The 25,162-nt window shown below is 41.0% G+C and overlaps 1 protein-coding gene across 1 annotated transcript in view; it reads left to right on the top strand.

Annotated features, from left to right (window-relative positions):
* CSF1R (colony stimulating factor 1 receptor) overlaps nt 1-25,162 on the top strand; it is a 129,868-nt gene continuing 104,706 nt past the window's right edge. The window contains exon 1 of the mRNA XM_089682129.1: nt 1-271. Coding sequence (XP_089538255.1) covers nt 223-271 — 49 coding nt within the window. The 5' untranslated portion in view covers nt 1-222. The remainder of the gene's footprint in view (nt 272-25,162) is intronic.

Below are 25,162 nucleotides of genomic sequence, written 5' to 3'. Positions count from 1 at the left end.
GAGTTCAGCTTAAAGAAGATGACATTCATTTTGGGTTAGAAGACTCAGTTTCCACATCTGTGGTAAGCGAGAAAACAGAAGTTGCCAGATAAAAGGATGTACCAGAAATACAGCTCTCAGAACTCCAAGGTCTCTCTGGCAGACAGGAGCTGCCTACGTTAGTTCATCTCTTATCGTACTACACTGGATAAGCACAGCTGGCGTGTAGGAGTAAGAGACACAATGGGCACAGGGTTACTGGCCCTGATCATCTTAGCAAGCCTCAGAGATGGTGAGTTCCTGACTTCATAGATGCTAAGCCGCTTTGATTTTATTACCAAGTTCCAGTCTAGTATCCTATATCTTTTAGGTTAAAAAGGCCAAATTCACTTAAGTTAATGTTTGGACTTTTACTACTTTTACTAACTGACCATTGAATGATCATTATCTGACTGACAGTGATAAATGCCTTAACTGGTTTGAAATTCACTGACAAGACACCTGTTTACCATGAAGGAGAATGAAGATTCCAAGCCTTCTATATTTTAGAAGCTGCAATACAAAGATGTATTGCACTCAGTCCTGGAGTTGTGTTCACATCTTCCACTTTTTTTATATATACACAGAATGGTAGTGATTTTCTGGTCCGTTGTGAGATAGCAGTTTGGAGATAAAATTGCTGTTGCATTATATAACTTTAAGTGCTATGGAAGTGTATTACTATTTCTTGTTATTTGGTATTTAACTATCTTCTGGTACTGGATTAGTTATGACAGTCACACCTATACACACTGTGATTTTCTACATATGTGTATGGGTAATGTTCACAATGTCCTGTTCAACAGAGGCGTCCCTGGGGTTGGTGTCACCCTGTGCGGTAACACGTGGTGTCACCTAGGAGTGTATTTACCACAAGGCAAACAAGGCACTTGCCTAGGGTGGCATTTTTTAAGGGGGCAGCATCTCCCCCCAGAAGAAGGGATGACAGAAGGGATATTTGAACCAGGTTGGATCCGAGAGTGGCTGCTTTATGGTGTATATAGAGCCTGATGTCCGGAGCTGTGAAGATGAGTGTCTCTCTATTGCCAGAGGGGTAGTGGAAGGCTCTCCTGGGTGGGGGGCAGGGTTGTCAGTCAATGACAGGCTCTCTCCGCGGGAGGGGGATGGGGGGGTTGTGTTGGTCAGTGTCCATGGGGGCAGATGATTTTTGTGTTGCCTATGGCAGCACAAAACCTAAATACGCCACTGGTGTCACCCCTCCAGAGAGGAAGGAGCGGTGTAGCAGTAAAATGAGTATCCCGACCCGTGAAGATATGTATCCCCTGAAGCAACTGCGCATGTGCCTTTTTTTTTTACATTTTATTTTATTATAATAAACATGTTAGGCTCGCCTGCCCTGTGCAATGATTTTGCACAGAGAAGCCCTGATCCTCGACTTCTTTGGTTCTTTGCCAACGCTTCTGGTTCCACCTCCCTGGTGAGTGCCCCTAGAGCAAGAGGCTTGCTCTGGGAATACTCATGCATGTGCTCCCAAGTCCAATGGCTCCGGTTGCTGCATCTGAGCCAATAAGGAGCAAGAGAGTCTAGGGAGCCTCGGCTCTTGTTGCACATCGCTTGATCGAGATTGGGCTCAGGTATGCATTAAGGAGGGAGCTGCACACAGAAATTTTTACCTTACTCCATAGCCTCTATGAAAATGAAAAACCTTCTGCCTAAGGGCTCAAGTACACAGGGCATTTGGAAAACTCTTCTGAACGATGGAAACTGACTGCTGGAAAACGTAGGTTAAAAAGCATCAGTTTAACTGCGTTTGCATACCGTGTTTATGCGCATTTATGTGCGTTTGCATTTAGAAATGTTTTAAAAGATAACCTCAGGAGACCTTCGCAAATGCCCACAATGCACTGAAAAATAGTAAAAAAATTAACTATTTCAGACATTTTCAGAGAAATAGAGAGAGCAGAAGCAGAGAGAGCAGTATGTGTTGAGATTGCCTGTAATTTCTGGTTATATTCACTATGTATCCCATCATGAGAATAATGTGGCACATTCTACCATTTTTTCCTTCACACGAAACCTGGAACTGACTGCGTGGTGTACTGGGTCCATTTGAGTACCTGGAAAATGCTTTTCATGCATTTCTGATGATGAAAAAAGGCTCTGGACAGCATCTGGACATGGAACAGTTAAAAAACGCTTCTAAACACAAACGCTTATAAATGTGATTAACCACATTTACAAGCATTTGAAACTCCCGTAAAATCTACTGAACAAAAGATTGGTGCATTCAAAAAAACAACTGTAAACTCAACTGCCTGTAAACGACGATGTGTACATGGACACATAGGAAAACATTAGGGTGAGTTCATGGGCTGCTGAAGAAAACGCAGAACAGCTCCTAAACATCAGTTTATCAGCTGCAGTGTACATGAGCCCTTATTAACCACTTTAAAGTATAACTGAAGGTAAAACTTATTTTCAGTTTTGGATAGAGTGGAAAAGGATTAGAACACCTGTCAGGTTTTTATTGCTGCTTGTGCCCCCATTAGGAAGATTCCCCCTCTCTATTTGTCCTGTTTGCCATTATCACGGAGAGTGAAAATGAAATCAAATCCAACAGTTTGGGTTGTCGCCAAAACAGCAATAGAGGGGAAATCTTCCAATGAGGATACTTGTTCTGGTGACACTGGTGACAACCAGGGATTCCCTTACTTTTGAGAGATTTCCTTCCACTTCCTGTTTTGGCTCTGGCACAGGGAGTGAAGATATATCTCCACAATGGCACAGACGGCAAAGAAAAAAATGCTGACAGTGGTTATAACCCTCTCTTACGCTATCCAAAATGAAAAAAAAAATGGTTTGCCTATAGTTCTGCTTTAATACAGATAAGTGCTAACAGAGGGCTTTGTCTGAGCCCAAATTTGTTCGATAGCACAAAGCTTTACTATTTAAACAGAGCACAATGATTTTATTGTAATATTGTACAGTGGCAGCATTTTCGCTGGTCTTATATATATATATAAAAGAACAGTTATTCAATGCTGAAATGTTTTCTGGCAATAATAATTACATACTTTTTAATAATACAGTAATGCTTTGTGGACTACTGTACAATATGCAAGTTATAATATGCAAGTCAGGATGTCACCACAAAAGAGTAAGTTTAGGTACTTTTTTTTGCGGTTAGATAAATTTAATAAAATGATTTCATATACTGTGATCCAAAAAGGAATGTATTAAATTAGAGCCGTCAGTTCGATCTGTAAGACATTGTCATAATAATAATACTGTTAAACTATAAGTATGTTGCAGTGGTTACAAGTATGTTTTTAATCCTTTTGTAAGCAGAGGTCATTGATGCCATGGATATATATATAGCAGTGTTAGTATGTGTCAGTATGCTTAAAGTATATGTAAACCCTCACCTTGTGAAACAAACCATTCAGTTTAAAACTGGGATGAAAGGCAAAATATTTGTGCATAAATATATAAAAAAAAATTTTGAAACACTTTTTTCCCTTTTTTATAGGTGATCACATTCCCTCTGTTCTCAGCTGCATAAGAGCTGGGGGAGGAGAAACAGCAGCACACTGAATGGCTGTGCGGGAGGGGTGGGGGGGTTGCATGTCAGGACAAGTCTGATTATTAGAGAAGAGCAGGCTGTTCCCAACATCGCTAAAGAGCTGACCGTACTGTGCTTTCATGCTTAGTAAGTTTTTGATAGGAAAGCAGAGGGCCCGGCAGGATTACCAGGGATTTCGCACAAAGAAGGCAATACAAAGAGAACAGGATATTTTTCATTCAAGTACAGGGTACAGCAGGCACATATCAGGAATATGAAATGTTGGCTTCACATATTCTTTAATAACTATTTTATGATTAATTTACAGATATACATCATTGTATGCATAATTTTATACATAAGGTTTTTATTTGGTACACTGTATTAATAGTAAAGAAAATCTTGCTGTTTTTGTTATAGGCAGAAAATACACAGAAAAGTTACCAAAACATTTTTGTTCAAACTTTTTCAAATTAATTTTATATTATTTTTAAAGCGGATTTCCAGCTGAAAAATAAAAATGAACTCAGCAGCTACAAAAACTGTAGCTGCTGACTTTGAAAATACAGACACTTACCTGTCCCTTGGGCCAGCGGTGTCCTCCCCACGGCTGGTTTCTCTGGCTGTCTTCTCTCCCTGGTGCCGGCATCTTTAGTGTGGGCACCTGGCTGTGACAGCTTGCGGCTTTACAGCCGGGTGCCCACTGTGCATGCGCAAAAAGCACTGCGCTTTGTGAATGGCCCTGTAGTCTTCTGGGACCTATCACGTGTCCCAGAAGACTATGGGGAGGGAGGTCAACTTCTGCTTTCGATCGCCTAGGCCAGTGGTGGGCAACCTTTTTTTTCAACTGAGCCAAATCTCGCAAAAACCACGATTGAAATTTATTTTGAGAGCCACATTTTTAAAACTGAAAATACATCCCCCATATAGTAATTCATCCCCCATATAGTAATTCATCCCCCATAGTAATTCATCCCCCATATAGTAATTCATCCCCCATATAGTAATTCATCCCCCATAGTAATTCATCCCCCATAGTAATTAATCCCCCATATAGTAATTCATCCCCCATATAGTAATTCATCCCCCATAGTAATTCATCCCCCATATTAATTCATCCCCCATATAGTAATTCATCCCCCCTATAGTAATTCATCCCCCCTAGAGTAATTCATCCCCCATATAGTAATTCATCCCCCATAGTAATTCATCCCCCATAGTAATTCATCCCCCATATAGTAATTCATCCCCCATATAGTAATTCATCCCCCATAGTAATTCATCCCCCATATAGTAATTCATCCCCCATATAGTAATTCATCCCCCATATAGTAATTCATTCCCCATATTGTGTCAATTCACTTACCTTTGCTCCGCGCGTTCCTCTCGCCGTGTTCCCGCGCCGTTCCGGTCTTCAGGGCGGACTGTGAGAGGAGAGGAGTTCGTCACGCTGCCCCGCCTACATCCTGACAGCCAATGTTTGCCACGCTCCGCGGGCCGGATTAAAAGGTCCGCGGGCCGTAGTTTGCCCATTGCTGGGCTAGCTGCAGAGTCCTGACTTTTGGGGCGGCCGCCCGAGAGGAGGGAGGGGAGCGGCGCCCGGCACACAGAAGAGCCGCATTAAAGTTTGTAAAGAGCCGCATGTGGCTCGCGAGCCGCAGCTTGCCGACCACTGGCCTAGGCAATAGCAGCGGAAGTGGGAGCGGGTACCTGTCAAATTCGGGTAGCCACTCCCCAAAGCTGCCAGTCCTTAATGGGGAGCGGGGGACAAAGGCTTAAAGCAGAACTTCCCCTTTTGGGTGGAGCTTCGCTTTAATTTCTGTGACAGTTGAACTATAAAATGCATAGTACTGCAGATGAACAAGGCGGCCTGAAGGAGGCAGTCTTCACCTGCAGGCTGAATGCTTTCATTTTTGTCAGTGGAGCCTTCAGCCTGCTTTGATTGCTGTGATCACATGATCAGGAAACACTCTGATTGGTTACACTGTTTTGGTTACACTGTTAGACTGTTTTGAATTAAAAACCCCGCTCTTTTTTTTATAATAGGTTGAGAAATCCGCATACATGTAAAAAAAAGTATTCTTTAAATTTTTTTCCACTTTCTCAAATAATTTTTAATGTGCCAATTGTGACAGCTAAAGTATTAAATAAATGGCACTGTAGATGAATACTGCTGCCTGACTTTCACTGATCTGACTCATTTTTTGGCATGTTTCAATGTAAGGAACAAGAATGCCATATAACAGTCAGTTATCGACGGATGTCCTTGCATACCTCAGATAATGCCTGGCAGATTCAGCAGCTGAAAGATACACAAAATATGGCAGCTTTGAGTAATGGCTTTCATAATATCTCACTGAGATTTGGGCTCAGAACATGTTAGCAGGAATAATCTTGAAATATGGCGAAATAAGAATTTTGCCTTCAAATTAACCTGTATTCCATGTTAGACTTTTGGAAGTTGAGCAAACACCACAACATGCTTGGTGTTACATTTATTAACTAGAAAAAAAAAAGATAATGTGACCCTTTCTGATTTACATTCACTGTGGTTACTGTGGCATAGCTTTCTCTGATGCCCTGCCAGATACTATTCTCCTGCCTCAGTGGCCAGTAAGGGCACTTTTATTGGGTAGTGGAATGGCTGTTGGCGAGGGTTTACTCAGATCTCTGTAAAATGAAGGGGCTTGTGTCAATAAGCATTAGTTCTCAATATTAAGGTTTTACAATTCTATATTCCAAGTCAATGTAAAGTACACATGAAGCAAGTTAAAGCTGAAGTTTACATATGGCAATTTTTACTTACTTACATTTAGGGATTTTTTTCTCAGTGAATAGGTGCAGGTTACCCTCTCCTTCTCAGTCACACCATGACTCCAGCATCTACCCACCTTTGAGCACCATTCCTTGGTTCCCCCTTTAGAAAATACAAAACCACGTATCATTTGTGGTACCAAGTAATTTATATGGAATTTATTATTGATAACAATAAAAGGGGTAAAATAGATCCCCTGCAGCAAGCAACAATAGACCCCTTCAGCAATAATAGACCCCCCCCAACAATAATAGACCTTACAAGCAACAAAAGACCCCATTCTCAGCAACAATAGCCTCCGCGTAAAAAAATATCCCACCCAGGAGCATTAGACCCTCACCATCAACAATAGATTCCCCAGCAGCCACTACCAATAGCACCTCCCTCAACAGTAGATCACTCCCAGCAGCAACTGGCTTCCCAGGAACATAAATCACTCCCAGTAACAATAGATCCCCCACCAACAACAATAGACCTTCTCTGCAACAATAGAGCCCCCCCCCCCACAACAATAGATTGCCTCTGCAACAATAGATCCCCCAGCAACCATTGCCAAAACATACATTCAATGTTGGAGGTGCTGGAACTACGTTCCTCTGCATATTTGCTGAAAAAAGCCCTGGTTACATTGGTGTAGCTTGGACCAATGTAAGTTTGTATGTGCCATACCTGTGGGATCCATGCGGAAGCTGGAAATCACTATAGTAGGCACCACTACTACAGGGAGCTCTACTAGCTTCCCAGACGCATTATGAGCACTAGGAGGCATGTTTATTAAATGAAAGCAAAGTGTTCTCTGATTCGAAGAGGTGGAGAGGAGGACCGGTGACATCACAATCTCTAGCTTGTCCAATCAGAGAACACCATGCATTCTTTGAGAAAATGCAAAGTGTCCTCTTAATGACGCCCATGTGTAGAAAATGACCTTCCTTGTTGAGAAAGCAGAAGGGCAGCTGCGCGGTACAGGACCCAGAAGCTAGCAGCAATCACTGTAATAGTGGGCCTTACAGCTTTAAATGCAGGTCATAAGGAGGTCAACTGCAGGTCAAATACACCTCTCATTGAATACTGAATGATCTCAAAAGCATCTCAAGCTGATGTCAAACCGATGTCACCAACACAAACCCAAAGCCCATGGAAATCTAAAATAATTTTAAAGTATATCTAAGCCTAAGAACAAAAATGTAATATATTTCAGCTTACCAGTTCTTAGATGCAGCGGCTGCAATCTTTGGGTTTCTTTCCTTTTTCTTTTCGCCTGGTGACCCTGCCTGTAAGACTCTTCATGCCTGAGGATGAAAATGCTCACTCACCACATCATATCCATTGAGGCAGTGTTGTCACCCTAGGACAGCAAGTGGGCCAGGACTTTAGACCACCACCCCTTCTCCTTATATCTGAAGCTAAGAACACGTATGGAATAAATTACTGCTCACCAGTTATTAGGATACTTTGGTTCTCTTTTTTCAGCACAACTATATTTTTTTAGTAGTGGTCATGTCATACATATGTAGGCCTGCATCCCATGATGGTTCATTTACTGTGAGTTGAAGTGGCTTATGCCTGCTCTGACTCCAAAGAACACCTAACAACCCCCTAACCCAGACAATAGAGTGGATAATTCTGATGCCATTTTTCTGATGCCATTTGTGCTCAGATCAGGTGACCATTTTTTGTCTATGGAACCTAAAGACAATCCCTACCAACCATCCAGAAGACAATTGGGTCACACAGGCTTTAAGATCATGTCCAGTTCCCAATGACACCAAAATAACTAAGCTGCATTTTGCATCTCCTCCTTACATCCTCAATGTAGACATAAATGCGTGCACTCAGCAACACACATAATAATGGTGTAGTCTTGGTGACCTCGCAACTCATATGTGCAGTAGAAGGGAGGGTGGGCCTTAACCCCCACAGGGACCAAGGTTTCTGTGTCAGTTCCTAATCTCTTTTTTTAACACAGTTCCTGGTCTCTTTTTTAATTTGGAGCTGTCAGGATGGGGCAGGGGCGGACTGACAACTCATGGGGCCCCCCGGGCAATAGGGGATCATGGGGCAGTGCCCGTGTTTCCAAATGGTCAGTCCGCCCCTGGGAAGGGGGTCACGATTATGTGGCCATTGTCACTGCCAATCAGTGATCACATGATCTGGAAGGCTGTCCCGCCTGCAGTGATTAAGACCCACTTAAAGGCCCAATGGGAGAGGATTGAAAGGGGTTTTGATGTCTGTTCATTTTGTTGCTGATCACTTGCTCATGTGCTTTCCCTGTCTAATGGCACCTTAAAGTGGAACCAGATAAAAAGTGGAAGAAATCTAGTGCCTTATATGATGCTAGACCAAACATTGGATTTACATTCATTTGGTTACAAGCAGAATTCCCTATGTGTTGAATGAGGTAGTAAGAATAATGATGCAGTTTATGGTGAGAAGGGACTAAAAGAATCAAATAGTCCTTCAACTGAATCAGTGAGTAGCACATTAGAGCCTTCCTAAAAGAGAAGGTATTCACATGTCTCATTGCATCACATATCCCAAAAATAAAAATGACTTCTAATTTCAGGTCATTGGACAGAGACATGCAAATTATTCCTTTACTCCCCAACAGCCACATATACATTCAGATCTGTTAATGTATAGTGCACATATAGCTTAATTTTATGCAGCAAATTATTTCAAACTGCATGCAGCTGTTTCAGGGTTTTTGGCCATCATCTTAGGCTCCTTGCACACTGGGTGTTTTAATAACTAGTGTTTTAGCATTTTTACATTAGTGTTTTGCCGCGTTTAAAAAGAAAATTTGAGGGGTCAAAGAGAGTCCAAAAACACTGGTTTGCCGCGATTTACTGTGTTTTGCAGCGTTAGAGCATTTTTACAGCTAAAAAACTCCTCTACAAACCCACTAGTCCTGAATTTTTTTTTCTAGCAAAAATGCCCCTGCCAAAAAATGTTGATTACAGTCTATGTGTGCATGAACACATAGGATAACATGCTGGGAGGTTTACTGGCTTTAGAAAAAAACGTCAAAAGTCAAAAACAGCAGCTGTAACAACGTCTATGAGGACTTATTGCAGAGTATGGAAACAATTGATTCTATGTAGTAGGGCTTGAGACCCAATAAGACAGTATAACCATACAGGTTATAATGAGAAGGGACTAAATGCTCTCCAATTGCATTACCCTGCTGGGGCATAAAAGAATGATTTGGCCACTAGACGTGCATTTTTTTATGATTTGGTTGTTGGGCAAAAATTAATTTTTGAAGATTCGGATGTACACAGATCACCGAATGGACATAGTAAGAAATGTCAACGAATCAGAAAAAAGTTATAACGAAATTAACCAATGCATTCATTTAATTTGGATGATGTCACATGATGCAATAGTAGTTCGGGCCCATGGGAAAATGAATTAAATTTTCAAATTTGTTGGATAACTCCAGATTTGATAATGAATGGATCCAAATTTCATTTCATTTGTTAATTCGGATGCACCTGACGCCAGTCGATATTGTCCAGTCAGCTCATGCTAATATCAAATCCTTCCGATTCTAATCCGTCCAATTTGATAATATATCGAATACTGTATATAGCAATCTTCTAGAAAAACTGAAACATTTTTCGAATCCACCCGGACCAACAAATATACTAAACAAGTATTGAAGATACAAAAAGAATTCTGAAAACGAATCGGTTCAACATAAAGAATGTAATGAAACGAAATTCTTCAATGAATGAATGCATCCGAAACGAAACAAAAATTTCCGGCATGCCCATGTTTATTGCCCACTGTCCTGTAATGAATCATCTTCTGAAAGTGGATCTATAGTCACAGCATACACTTTCATTTTCTAATTTCAGCATTGTAATAATAATACAAACAATAGTTATTTTTGACAATCCAATCTAAGCTTACTTGAAAATTTTCCTTTCAGTTGTGAGTTCTCCGTCTGCTGGTCATCTCTTTCCACAACTTCCTAGATTTCTTGCATGCTTTGTAGCTTCTTCTCTGCTGTTTACTTTCAATTTTGAAGGACTACATATCCCATGGTGCCTTCCTGCATGCAAGCAGTGACTCCGCCTCCTGAAGCTCCTCCTCTCAGCACCTATGTAGTTCAGAAGGCAGGCTGTGTGAAATGTGTGACAAAGCATATGTGAATATGTGTTACAGAATTCAAGGAAGTGAATGTATAGGAATTTTCACAAGTCTACAAGTGCTTCAAGATTATTTGTTGTAATAGAAGTAGGCTAGAAATAATTGAAATCCAATTAAGGAATTGAATATACAGTATGAATTTAAAAAGTGACCATAGAAAAGCTTTAGGTGTGGAATGATATTTGAAAATAGCTAAAGAAGATGTAATGTTGCAATCAGTGTGATCAAAGCTTTAACCTTTGTGTCTGCTGACAGTGCTTTTTTGCTGCGTTGATTCAGCATGTATGGTGCTTTCCCCTATGGCCTCATAATGTGTGTATATCAGACGTACGTAGCGCAACAATTTTTTAACTGGTAAGAAAGGTCATTTCTTTTTCTTTTTTTTTATTATACATTACAGTGGGATACCAAAAACATAATTTACTATCCATGCATCTTTGTTTTAGTGTTGCTTGCCTGTATAGTGCTTAAAGTATATATACAGTTAGGTCCATATACAGTATATTTGGATACAGGCATAATTTTAAATTTTTTTCAAGTGTTTTTCAAAATTCATTCAAGCTATAATTATATAATGGGCTGAAAGTGCAAACTCTCAGGTTTAATTTGAGGGTATGTATATTCAAATTGGAGGAAGGGTTTAGGAGTTACAGCTCTTAAGAGTAGCCATCCCCCCTTCCAAATGCAAAATGCCACACTAAAAATCAACTCTAGACCTTCTACCTGCTCAATTGATGAAGAAATAACGAAGGAGTAGCCCACACCTGGCCATGAAACAGCTTTTGATTCGATTGTCCAATTACTTTTGGTCCCTTGAAAAAGGGGGGATGGCTACTCTTAAGAGCTGTAATTCCTAAACCCTTCCTCCAATTTGGATGTACATACCCTCAAATTAAATCTGAAAGTGTGCACTTTCACCCCATATCCATTATATAACTATAGATTGAATATGTTTTGGTAAATATCTAAAATCACTAAAATCGGGCCTGTGTCCAAATATATATGGACCTAACTGTATACCCAAAACCTTTTTTTTCTTGATTTGGATAGATTGGGAAAGGATTGAAACTCTTAGCATGGTTTCATTGCTGTCTTTGTTCCTATTATTATGAGAGTCATCCTTTCTCTTTGTCCTGGGGCCACTGCCAGCATTACCAAAGTGATAGGAAATCCAAAATTTTACAAGGGTTACCAGAACAGAAAGTGAAGGGAAAATTGTTCCAAATGGGACAGCAGTTCTGATGACAACTGTCTGAAAGAAATGTAACACCCTCCTAGTTAGGCTGCTAGCTAGGCTAGGTGGATTTAGTTCTTATACTCTACTGTAATCACTTGATCAGCTTGTGATTATTTCGGGCTGTTCTGCATCTCACTGGTTGCAGGTTTGACTGTTCCCCTGCCTTCTGGAAGGTCCTGGAATGTAGTGGGCTTCAAATGAGCAGCCTGAATATTTATGTCATCCCAGCCAATCCCTGGAGGAGGGTGCCCAGTAGGTGGCTGGGAGAGTGCATAAGTAGTTTGAGGCTTGGAGCAGAGGGGTTCCTTCCCAGGAGAAGTTCCCAGCCCGAAGGGCTTCTGCCCTTCAGGTCAGTCTAGATGTGTTTTTTTATTTGTGCATCAAGGTCCCAACAGTGCTAGCAGGGGGGCCTATTCAACTGAACTGTTCAGCTGGAGCTGATCAAGGGATTTCTTCTTGGGGATCTGGACTGGAAAGTTCATGGAGACATTTCTGGCTGATATTGGAAGTAGGCATTCAGGGACATTTATGTGTACAGACTGGTGTGTGAGGTCCCAGTGACTGTGTGCTTTTGCTATCCCTCTGGAATCAGTGTCAGCCTGTGCTTATATGTGGACATTCCTTATGGTGTAGCCAAGTTCATCATTTGATTCTGCAAGGACTGTGCTAGGAAGTTTGTGTAAGTGAGAAGTGTCCTCAAGTTGTTACTTTGCCCTACAGGAGTATCCCACAGTTACACTACATCTCTCCAGGTTCAAGTTTAAAAAAGCATCCGAAAAGGATACCTCAAGACTGTTTAATGAGCAAGACAAGTGACTGCAACTGTGTGCCCGGCTGTTAGTACACTAACTGGGGAACGAACCTTGGGACCAAATCAGTGGGCCCTTATGGGGGTGAGCGCTATAGAAACATTGCCTTTGATTGTAATGTCTTCAGGACCAGAAGTGAAGGGAAATATTGCCTTGAAGAAAAGGGTTAGGTCCCCAGAAATGCATAACCCATTTTGCATGAGCTTTTAATATTCACTGCAATACTGGTGATAGCTGTTGGTGATGTTTCACTCTGTCCATGTGGTATGGTGAACACTTTCCAGCTTATAAGCCTTGGCACATTTTACATGCAGTTTGACATTTTATGCATGTGAATACTTTTACATTTTATTACTAATAAATAGAATTCATAATTCACGAGGCCATAAACATTCACTTTAAAAAATATACTTTAACACCTTCCCGCCCCGCCTTTAGCAGATTGATGGTCGGGCAGGACGCTCCTCCTTCTGAGTGGACGTCATATGGCGTCTTGTTAGAAAGCGCCTCTCACACGGCCACGCAGCAGCGTGATCTGTCATCGGCTGTGTTCACGGGACCAATCACAGCAGATCACATGACAATTTTATACAATGGATGGCTTCCTTTCAGACCATCCATTGTATGCAATTGTGTTGTTAGCTGTGATTGGTCACAGAGATCACGTGGTATAGACAGGGCCGATCACAGCCCATCTGTACCATGTGATGAGCTTTGGTCAATCCCATATAATCACGGCAAAAGACTAAATGAATCAGTTTCATTCGGTAAAAATGGTTGCTAATATCAATTAAACAAATTGGTATAAGTTATCATAATGTGTAAAAAAAAAAAAAATCCTGATCACTTGCCAAGAGTAGTACAGTGTTACTATGGTAACATTGTATTGCTCTGGTCACAGTATGTTGACAAAAATAGTTTAAAAACAAGAATAACATGTAATAAAAAAGAAAAAAATAATAGAATAATAGAAAGAATTAAAAAAAAATTATTATTATTATTATTTTTTTTACATACCTGTCACCAGTCAGTGTCCCTGATCACTGCCACACCAGTTATATGATAATGCTGCACTGGACTGATGATAATGTGTAAAAAAGAAAAACAAATTGAGAATTTTTTTTATTATTTATTTTCTTAATTTTTCAAAACATTTAGACAAAAGATTACAGCTTCAAAAAACTCACCAAACCTTTTACTAAATACCTTGTACAATTTATTTGTATTTGTACTATCCTGGCATTTTCGGGTCTCAAGAAATGAGATTGGCCGCCAATACATCAGGAATGATCAATTGTCATATATATATATATATATATACATACCATAGTTTGTGGACTGTATCAGTTTCCTACAGACTATATAATATACACTAATTTGGAGTATTTTCATCAAAGAAATGTAGCAGAATACTTTGTGGCCTAAAGTTATGAAGAAAGGTTATTTATTTGTAGAATTTTATAACAGAAACAAAGAAAATTTTATTTTTTTTCAAACGTTTTGTGGGGGTTTTTTGTTTATTTAGCAAAAGATAAAAAACTCAGTTGTGATTAAATACCACAAAAATATAGCTCTATTTGTGTGAAAAAAAAATGATAAAATATTTTTTATGGGTACAGTGTTGCATGACCGCACAATTGTCATTCAAAGTGCAGCAATGTCAAAAGCTGAAAATTGGCCTTATCAGGAAGTGGGTAAAAGTGCCCGATATTGAAGTGATTAATGGAGAGGAGGTACAGGGGTTGCTGGGAAGAGTTGCAATAATCCCGTTTCTTTGCAAGCTCTCCATGTGTGAGCACATTATTGTAATCTAACTTGCCCTCCTGAGGATTTACCCCCCTTCTTGACCAGGCCATTTTTTGCGTTACGGCGCTGCTTTAATTTAACTGACAATTGTGCAGTCCAGCAATGCTGCACCCAAATGAAATTTATGTCCTTTTTTCCCACAAATTGAGCATTGTTTTTTGGTATTTGATCACCTGTGCGGTTTTTATTTTTTTGCGTTATAAAAAAAAAACACCGACAATTTGAAGAAAAAAAACTAAATTTTAGATTTTTTGCTATTAAACATGTTCAGTAAAAAAATTTTAAAAATCAAATTTCATCATAAATTTAGGCCAAAATGTATTCTGCGACATGTCTTTGCTAAAAAAAAAATCCCAATATGTGTAAATTAATTGGTTTTCGTGAAAGATATAGCGTTTACAAATGGAATTATAGATACTGGAATTTTTACATTTTTTTTACTAGTAATGGCAGCGATCAGAAACTTATAGCGAGACTGCGGACATTCTGACACTGGGGGGGAACTGACTTGGTGTCACTGACATCCCCAGTGACACCAATACAGTGATCAATGCTAAAAAAAAAAGCACTGACTCTGTATTAATAGCATTGGGAAGGAAGGAGTTAACATGAGGGGTGATCAAAGGGTTAACTGTCTGCTGAGAATGTTTTACTGGGGGGGGGGAGGGTATGGTGGTGCTTCACTGAAATCACACTGCTCTGGATGGCTGTGCTGTGCCCAGCCATTCAGACCAGTGTGCTGGAGCTGACAGGGAGGAGGACTGTTACTAAACAAAGCAGCCCTCCTCCCCGTCGGAGATCCTCGGTAATCACCGGGCACCGACGGGTAATCACCGCCCGGGACCTGGTGATTGACAGCCATGTCAATCACTGGGTCATGCCATGCTATGTCAGCCATGTCTGCCGTGAATGGCAGCGCAGGTAGGGTGTACCCGGAAATACAAAATCACGTATATATATGTGATTTTGCGCACCCCTGCCATCCTGTAGTTAAGTACATATCAAAGGTCAAAACTGTTGTTTTAGTGGTTTTGGTTTTCGCTTTTTGCTTTTGGAACCAGGTATAGGCCATAGGGTAGGCAGAAGGGGCATCTGCTCCAGTTGATTCAGCAGGAGGGGTGCTAAAACCTATATTGCTGAAATAAATCAAAGCCTATGGGGAGGGGATGCACTCTGCCCTTTTCAACTCTTGTCCTCACATTATTTAGAATGGTTACAAAATGGCCTCAGACAGTCCACATTGCATCAGAACAACCAAAATGATTTTGTCACTTTCACATGCTGCACTGTAAGATCAAGTGTAAGAGTCCGATTTCTTGACTTAAACACAATGGTTCAGATAGTCTGAAATGGTCTTTTCTTTTCTATTATAGAAACTCTAATAAATAAAGTTCATTGTGTGGAGATCTCCGGATTGTCCTTGAAACATCTCAACTCTCATTTAAGCCTAAACCTGAAGTCCAGGATAAGCAAATGTCTTAAAGTGTTACTAAACCCACAATAGTAAAATCATTCTGTATATGTAGTAAAGCATGCTTGTTATACTCACTGTGGAACCTAAGGGGTTAATCCTCTGCATTGTGTAAAAAAGCTGTTTGATCCTGTTTTTTCTGTCCCTCCCCTTGTTCAAATGTCCACATCTTATCTCCTGATAAGACAGACTGAACCATAGCCACATGTACATGCTCAGTTTAGTTTGTATTGCTTGAGAGGTTTTTTTACTTGGGAGAGTGCATGTTATCAGCACACGGCCAATCAGCACTGTCCAGGCAGTGGGTCAGTGGTTTTGCATCCTCCTAGAGAAGAAAAAAACTCCTCCTACAAGCTTTAACCAGTGCTCTGGTGAACACTGATAGAAGTCACAAGACTGCTCTAACTGCTGATGAGAAAAGCTATTTAGCAGTTTATAATTACTAAAAAAATTGCACTTCCATGTTCTGTGTACTGTGGGAGAACAGATAGAATGAATGCAGGGTCCTGGGTTTAGTAACACTTTAATATAGGAGCCATGTGTATTATGACTTAAGGTGGTTTTAAAGGCAGAAGGCTTTTTTACATTGATGCATTCTCTGCATGCACCTCCCCCACAACCCCCCTTGTACTCCCGAGCCCAATCTTGATCCAGCGATGTGCACAACAGCAGTGGCTGTCTTCCTTCTAATTGTCTCAAAGACAGCAACGTGAGGGGTCTATGGACACACAAAGCCAGCTTGGGAGCATGCATGCATGAGTGCCCCATAGCAAGCAGCTTGCTATGGGGGCACTCGGTGGGGGGGGGGGGGAGCCAGAAGCACTGACAGGGGACCTGAGAAAATTTTAAAACCATTTCACAGAGCAGCTAAGTATTGCATGCTTGTTATTTAAAATAAAATAAAATGTGATCCTTTACAATTACTTTAAATCATGATGTGTATTTCTTCTAGTAATACAGTATAATATTTTATCTTTGTGCAGGAACTTTCTGTAATAAAAACTTGTCACTGCTGCCCTCTGTCCTTGTGCAGGGAGACTAATCTTGTATCTGCCCCCTCTTCCAATAGTTTTCTGCAGGCAGCCTGTAGTAGGTGGACATGCTGGGCCCAGGGTCATGGATAAGGTGGTACTGCCAGTCCTGCTGTACAGGGCCCAGGCCAGCAGGGGGGCCCAGGCAGCTAGGTGAATCAGATGTGGACAGGGAGGGTGATCAGCACGGTGTGGGGGGCAATTACTAGAACAACTGATCCCTTGTATGGATCTCTCTGCAGCAGCTGAAAGCTGGCTTCTTCTCCTCTCCATACAGGGGATCAGTTCCATTAATTGCCCCCCCCCCCCGCCGCACTCATGACTATCCCTTCCGGCTTCCCTCCTCTGCTTCCCTCCAGCAGCTGCAAGCACACAATAGGATCCTTCAGGATGGAGAGTGATGGAAGGGTCCGGGAAATATGTCACATTTACCAGCCCCTTCCTTTCTTGCATGAATACAATGAGTGACCAGAACCGATAACTCACTGTGTTCATTCATAACTGAAGAATAGCAAACTGTGTTTTTGGGGGTTGGGGGAGGGGGCCCTGTCAGGTTGTATAGGGCCCCATGGTTTCTAACAGCATCCCTGGCCGGGCCCCTCCCACAGTTCTGGTCTCTATGCGAGCTATTACAGCACAGTGATGAGGTCACAGCTACTTTTACAAGGTTAAAAGGAACCTCCACTCCTGGCATATCTGATTTATGCGCATTAAGATTGCACTTCCGGTGAGTGGGCAATCTTTCCATTGGTCGCACATTACCGGATTCTTTTGATTCACACCAGGATATAGATTTTTTTGTCCATCAACAATCAGTGGGGACTATCACTGTCACCTGAGATATATAGTACCACCTTTGGCACCCTATTTATTGAATATTGAATATTGCTTTTTTATCCAGGACGATTATTTATCTTGATTCAGATTATTGAGTACTATCTGCATTTTATTAGTCATAAGCGCTGCACTTGTTTTTTATATTGTTTATTTGAAAAGGTTTGTGGTTCCTTTTTGGTGCAATAGCCGATACCGTAAGCGCTCGCTTTATCTTTATTGTTCTTAAAGGTTATACTTGGGTTTGTAAAAGCATTTGGAGCACACAAAATAGATTTATATATTTTGTGGCTATTGAGAAATATATTTAAAACAAAGTTACTGTGTCTGGAGTTAAGCTTTAACCACTTGGTAACCGCGCTATAGCCGAATGACAGCTACCCAGTTTTGGGAGGGCATCATATGAGATCGGCACTGATGGTCAGTGCCCTGATGATCAGTGCCCAGCAGTGCCATCCACCAGTGCCCATCAGTGCCTCCCATCAGTGCCTCCCACCAGTGCCCAGCAATGCCACACATCAGTGCCCAGCAGTGTCACCCATCAGTGCTGTCCAGCAGTTGTGCCCATCAGTGCCCATCAGTGCCGCCAGTCAGTGCTGCCAGTCAGGGCTGTCAGTGCCATCAGTCAGCGCCGCCCATCAGTGTTGCCCATCAGTGTCTTCCATCAGTGCTGCCTATCAGTGCCCATCAGTGCTGCCTATCAGTGACCATCATTGCTGCATATCAGTGCCTCTTCATCAATGCCCAAAAGTGTTGCCTCATCAGTGCCACTTCATCAGTGCATCCTATCAGTGCCCATCAGTGTTGCCTATCCATGCCACCTCATCAGTGGCCATCAGTGCTGCCTATCAGTGCCCATCAGTGCTGCCTATCAGTGCAGCCTCATCAATGCATATCAGTGAAGGAGAAAAATTACCTGTTTGCAAAATTTTATAATAGAAACAAAGAAAAACTTTTGTTTTTAAAATTTTTTGCTTTTTTTGTTTATAGTGCAAACAAATAAAACACCCAGTGGTGATTAAATACCACCAAAAGAAAGCTCTATTTGTGTGAAAAAAATTGTAAAAATTTCATATGGGTACTGAGACGGGAGTGACTTTGGGTGGGAGGCCCATGGAACACAGCCCCTTTTGAGGGGTGGGGAGACCCCTGTGTCAGCTCCCTATTATGTCTAAGTCACCCTGTGCCTGTTAGGGGTACAGGGTGAAATGTTCTAATATTGGTGTGGGGGTTGTTCATTGTTCTCTGCCATGCGGCTGCATCCCATTGTTCTAGCAAACTATTATGGGATGTAATGTTTGTGTATTGGTGTGGAGGTTGGTCCTTGTTCACTGCCATGTGGTGCATCCCATTGCTCTATTGTGTCTTGCTTGGAAGCAAACTATTATGGGATGTAATGTTTCTGGCAGCCCTTCCCCCTGATGGGACAGCCTGCTGATGTGTTTCCTGTCTGGGTGTGTATTTCCCAGCCCTGTGTATATATCTTGTATCTATGTTAAAATAAAAGAGTCTATTTCCTGTCTTAATACAAGTCTGGTGCTGTTTCGTCTTGTATGGTCAGCGGTGGTGTCTGTGGATCTGTGTTTGGACAGGGAAGCTGGAGTCTAAGGGAAATACCCAAATGCAGTCTGGGTCCGGTTCCGTTACAGGTACAGTGTTGCATGACCACGCAATTGTCATTCAAAGTGCGACAGTGCTGAAAGCTGAAAATTGGCCTGGGCAGGAAGGGGGTATAAGTGCCGGTAGGCAAGTAATTAAAGAGCTAAGTTCAGATGCAAATCTCACATCCACAGTAGTAATCACTATATTGTGATGCTTACGTCAGCATTGGAAATACCTGTGTAATGTATGGTCCATACATACAGGTCTTCCTATCATTCAAAACTATTGTTTAGCCTGGGTTCACACTTGTGCGGTGCGGCATATCGTATGTGATTCGCAGAGAAACCGCACCGCATTCCTGTGCAAATCACATACAAATTCTGTGCAGTGCTATTTAAGCCATACATTTTGTATGCCTCAAATCGCACCGCATCCACACCAGAAAGCTGCAGGACCCTCTTTTGGGTCCGCACTAGAATCGGATTGCATAGGTATTCACACCTATGTGATCCAATTCTGCATATCGCACTGCATTTTGTGGACCGATTTCGGGGTGTTTTTAACTTAACATACACACCCGCAGCGGTTCTCATGAAGGGGGTGTGATTGTGATGCAGTTTGGAATTTGCACAGAAACCGCTACGAATTCTGCACCGCATCAGTGTGAACCTAGAAGGTGACTCAGAAGGGGGGAGTTCCTGCACCTATTCTCTGAGAAAAAAAGCCCTGGAGACAGCTGTACAATTTGGGAATTTCCATCACTTTCTGTATCCTGTTCAGTGATCATCAGGACATAAATAGGGGGTAAATCTCCCCAACACTGACACAGAGAAAAATAAACACCTGGCAAGGCTCAGAGCTCTTTCCAATTCCATCAAAAACCAAATAAGTGTATTTTTGGTGAGCATACATTTCGAGTTATTATTGTAAAATTAACTGAAATGCATAATTCTAACAAGAACGTTAAAAGTTAATTTAAAATTAAAAACAGGCTATAGTTTTTATTTAACACTCTGTGAACAGTGATTAATTGTTTGGTCTGTTTGGTCAACCACTTAAAAATGACTTCTCAGGTATGTTTACAAGGTATTGTTCCTTTTCCAGTAACCATGAACGTAAACCACATTTAATGCCATCCACTTAGGGGAAGTGGTTTATTTTACCTTTGTCACTGAGGGTGACTCTTGGTAACTTTTACGAAAATAGGTGTACCATGAAATTGTGCCTGCATTCCCAATCCTGTTGAGACTAATAAAGAGATCTGGCTACCAGGCAAGACCTAGACCTAAGAATAGAGGCTTTTCCCACACAAAGCTCTACAAAGCCTCCAGGCTCTAGGACCAGAACGTAAGATTCTGAGAAAACAAAAAAGTGTGTTTTTTCTATATTAGACACAAACCCTGGAGGTTGGTGACCATCTACAATCCGACCAGCCAGTCCATCATAATCTATATTTACTGTAAACACACTTAAATAGATGCAGTATGTTAAATAGATAGATGTGAGTTTTAGTTTCTGGTGCCTGATATATGGAATTGAAGACAAATAACTGTAGTAATATAGAACAGTATATAACAGAATAGAGACTTTTTATAGCATAGTTCGCTTAGCTTAAAAAATAAGATAAAACCATGTTCACTTTGAACACCCTCTTAGCACATCTCAGCCTGGCTTACTGTTGTAGGCCATTACTTACATTTGGAGGGATAAGCAAGTTCAGCACCGAAGCACAACATTTATGATTTTTTTTGTTTTTCATATATTTTTGCCTCATCTGGCCACTCTTGAACACATCTACAGAGCGTAAATCCAACAGTAGGACTAAAAGAGAGGAATTTCCATGCAGGGGCTGTCTGTATCTCAGATACTTCCTTTTTCTTTGTAGATTTTGGATTGGCTGAGACTCCAGAGGTAGCCCTGCAGTACTAAAGTGCAGTACATTTATTGTTACATTACTGTATTTACTTCAATGTTTAGGTTGGAGAACTTAGCAGGTTCTATAAATAGGTGTTCCTTTTTTCATTCAGCTTCCTCTATTGACTTGCCAGACATCCTGTCCATTGACTGGCCATGTTTGCTTGGTTAAAATGAGTCAATGGAATTAAGATGGCAAGATTATTAGTGAAAAAGATTTTTTAGGTTTTACTTAGTTTTTTTTTAGGTTTTTTTTACAGGAAAACCTTAGTTGTGCTAAAAATCTAATATAGCAAATACAATGCAACATAAGCCAATTTGTTAATTTATTACTTATTTATTTTAGGTACTTATATAGCGCCATCAATTTACGCAGTGCTTTACATATACAGTGGGGATCGAAAGTTTGGGCACCCCAGCTAAAAATTTGTATTAATGTGCATAAAGAAGCCAAGGAAAGATGGAAAAATCTCCAAAAGGCATCAAATTACAGATTAGACATTCTTATAATATGTCAACAAAAGTTAGATTTTATTTCCATCATTTACACTTTCAAAATAACAGAAAACAAAAAATGGCGTCTGCAAAAGTTTGGGCACCCTGCAGAGTTAATATCTTGTACTGCCCCCTTTGGCAAGTATCACACCTTGTAAACGCTTTTTGTAGTCAGCCAAGAGTCTTTCAATTCTTGTTTGAGGTATCTTTGCCCATTCTTCCTTATAAAAGTCTTCCAGTTCTTTGAGATTTCTGGGCTGTCTGTCACGCACTGCTCTTTTAAGGTCTATCCATAGATTTTCAATTATGTTGCGGTCAGGAGATTGTGAAGGCCATGGCAAAACCTTCAGTTTACGCCTCTTGATGTAATCCCCCGTGGATTTCGAGGTGTGTTTAGGATCATTATCCATTTGTAGAAGCCATCCTCTCTTTAACTTCAGCTTTTTCACAGATGGCATCAAGTTACCATCCAAAATTTGCTGAAATTTTATTGAATCCATTTTTCCTTCTACTCGTGAGATGTTCCCTGTGCCACTGGCTGCAACACAACCCCAAAGCATGATTGATCCAACCCCATGCTTAACAGTTGGACAGAGGTTCTTTTCATTAAATTCTGTGCCCCTTCTTCTCCAAACGTACCTTTGCTCATTCCGGCCAAAAAGTTCAATTTTAACCTCATCGGTCCACAGAACTTGTTTCCAAAATGCATCAGGCTTGTCTATATGTTCATTTGCAAAGTTCAAACGATGATTTTTGTGGTGAGGACGTAGAAGAGGTTTTCTTCTGATGACTCTTCCATGAAGACCATATTTGTACAAGTATCTCTTTATAGTGGAATAGTGTACCACAACTCCAGTGTCTGCCAGATCTTTCTGGAGGGATCGTGCAGTCAAACGTGGGTTTTGAATTGGTTTTCTCACAATCCTGCGAGCTGTTCTGTCTGATATTTTTCTTGGTCTTCCAGATCTTGCTTTAACTTCCACTGTTCCTGATGACTGCCATTTCTTAATTACATTCCGAACAGAGGATATTGACATCTGAAAACGCTTTGCTATCTTCTTATAGCCTTCTCCAGCTTTGTGAGCGTCAACTATTTTCAGTTTCAGTTTTCTGGACAACTGCTTAGAAGAACCCATGGTGCTGATTGTTGGGGCAAGGTCAGATGAGTCTGGGCATTTTAAACCTTTGAGATTGACATCACCTGGTCTTCCCAGACGATGATTGAGAACAATCCATGACATTGGCAGGTCTCAGCTTTGCAAAGGGGGCAGTGCATGCTATAAATTCTGCAGGGTGCCCAAACTTTTGCAGACGCCATTTTTTTGTTTTCTGTTATTTTGAAAGTGTAAATGATGGAAATAAAATCTAACTTTTGCTGACATATTATAAGAATGTCTAATCTGTAATTTGATGCCTTTTGGAGATTTTTCCATCTTTCCTTGGCTTCTTTATGCACATTAATACAAATTTTTAGCTGGGGTGCCCAAACTTTCGATCCCCACTGTATATATTGTACATTCATATCAGTCCCTAACCCTCAAGGAGCGTACAATCTCAGGTCCCTAACTTACATTCATACATACACATACTAGGGCCAGTTTAGACAGGATCCAATTTACCTACCAGCATGTCTTTGGAGTGTGGGAGGAAACCAGAGTACCTGGAGCCTGAAAACTCCAGGCAGGTGGTGCCATGGTTGGGATTCGAACCAGCAACCCTAGTACTGCCAGACAGAAATGCTAACCATTTAGCCACTGTGCTGTCCATAATAAAATTACTTTTGCATGCTTTCCTGGAGCTAGATTTATTTTAAAACTCCCAATGACACTCTTGTTGGTGTAACTATGATAGTAGTACTCACTTTGTAGACAGGACCTCCCAGAATTCTCATCACCCTGCTCTTGTAGTTTGCTTATTGCCCTAAGCAAGTAGTGAGGGCTCCATGTTTGGTGAGATACTTGCCAAAGGTGTTACATACCTATAGATTTGCCAGATTTGTGACGTTTGGTATCACAACACTGGAACTGGTTCTGCAATGATAGAAAAGTTATATTTTTCTCCCCACTAAGGCCTTACTTTCAGCCAGTGCGCTGGGTGGGTCTATTTCTAAAACTACAAAACACAAGTAAATAGGAATCTATAATAAAGTTTGCTAAACTTCTTTAAAAGTACATTAGAGACCTGAATCTGCCTAGGTTTGATTCACCAAGGGTTCAGTGAAACCTTTTCAACATTTGGCGAACCCGAACTTAGAGGCAAACCCAATGAAAGTCTATGAGGGAGGAAGGAATATTGTGGGTTTTTTTGGCCCTTTTTAGAGCTAATAGACAAACTATTGTCAAAAAAGGCACGTGGAGCTGAGAACTGTCATGGAGGACATTCACCAAAGCAAAAAAATACACTAATCCTTTAAATAAGCTTGGGGATGCCAAGCTGTATGTGGTATTATGGAACCGTATAGGTTTCAAAAACTATCTCAGTGACAGCACACACTACAGCATATACTGTATTTGGTTGTGGAATTTATTTTTTATTGTACAGTTATCATGGCTGACATACAGCAGCAGCAACGCAATCTGGTTAATTTCAGTTGAAAAGAGGCTTTTTTCAGGTAGTTTTAGCAATGACACATGTTTTTTCCTCAAGCGGTAAAAAGCCTGCCTTGATGGTCAGAGACCACAGATGATACAGCAGTATAAAATAAGCCAGCAGTAGGACATTTTATTAAGAAAGAATTGGCTGAAATGTACTAGAGAAAAACAGTATAGGCAGACCTTTAACTAAAAAAAAAAGATACCGCAGATGACACAAAGCAGTGTGAACTTGGTCAGCAGCTGGACTTTGGGTTAGGCCCAAATTTACTGGAGACAAAGAGCACAGGCTTGGGCATTAGGGCAAGAACTACAATCATACACAGGATACAGCAGTGTAAAGTTGCCCAGAAGCAAGATTCTTTTAATCAGGGATACTAAAGCTAAATGATATATGTCTAAGTTGTATATTATTTATGGGGATAGGGGAGTGCAGTGAATGTGAGTGCTATATTGTAAAGTGGTTTAACTGCACACTGTCCTTGCACCTAGTTTTTCCTTTCAGATGATGCATCAACAGGCTGTAAACAAAGGCAGCTGAGTGCTTCTCTTTAAGCACCACAAACATAGAAATATCCCCATCAACATGAGAGAAACATAAAAAAAGAACCCACACAGGAAATAAACTCCCCAAAATACCACTCCTAAAACAAAAGCCCACATTGTAAAAAGGAAAAAAAGCAGTATAACCGCTTGCCACTACACTACAGTCCATTTACTGTGGCAGGGCGGCAGGTACAGGCTCAGCCATGTATATATAGGTGATTGTGCCTGCTCTGGTTTCAGAGCACGCAGTGTGCCCCTTCTGTGACCACTATGTCCATCGGACACAACAGATCACGAATATCGGTAACCGGATAT

Source organism: Staurois parvus, unplaced genomic scaffold (assembly GCF_062004578.1).
Source record: "Staurois parvus isolate SC_StPar_1 unplaced genomic scaffold, SC_StPar_1.0 ptg000286l, whole genome shotgun sequence".
Classification (NCBI taxonomy): Eukaryota; Metazoa; Chordata; class Amphibia; order Anura; family Ranidae; genus Staurois; species Staurois parvus.
This window is presented reverse-complemented; position numbering and strand designations above follow the sequence as displayed.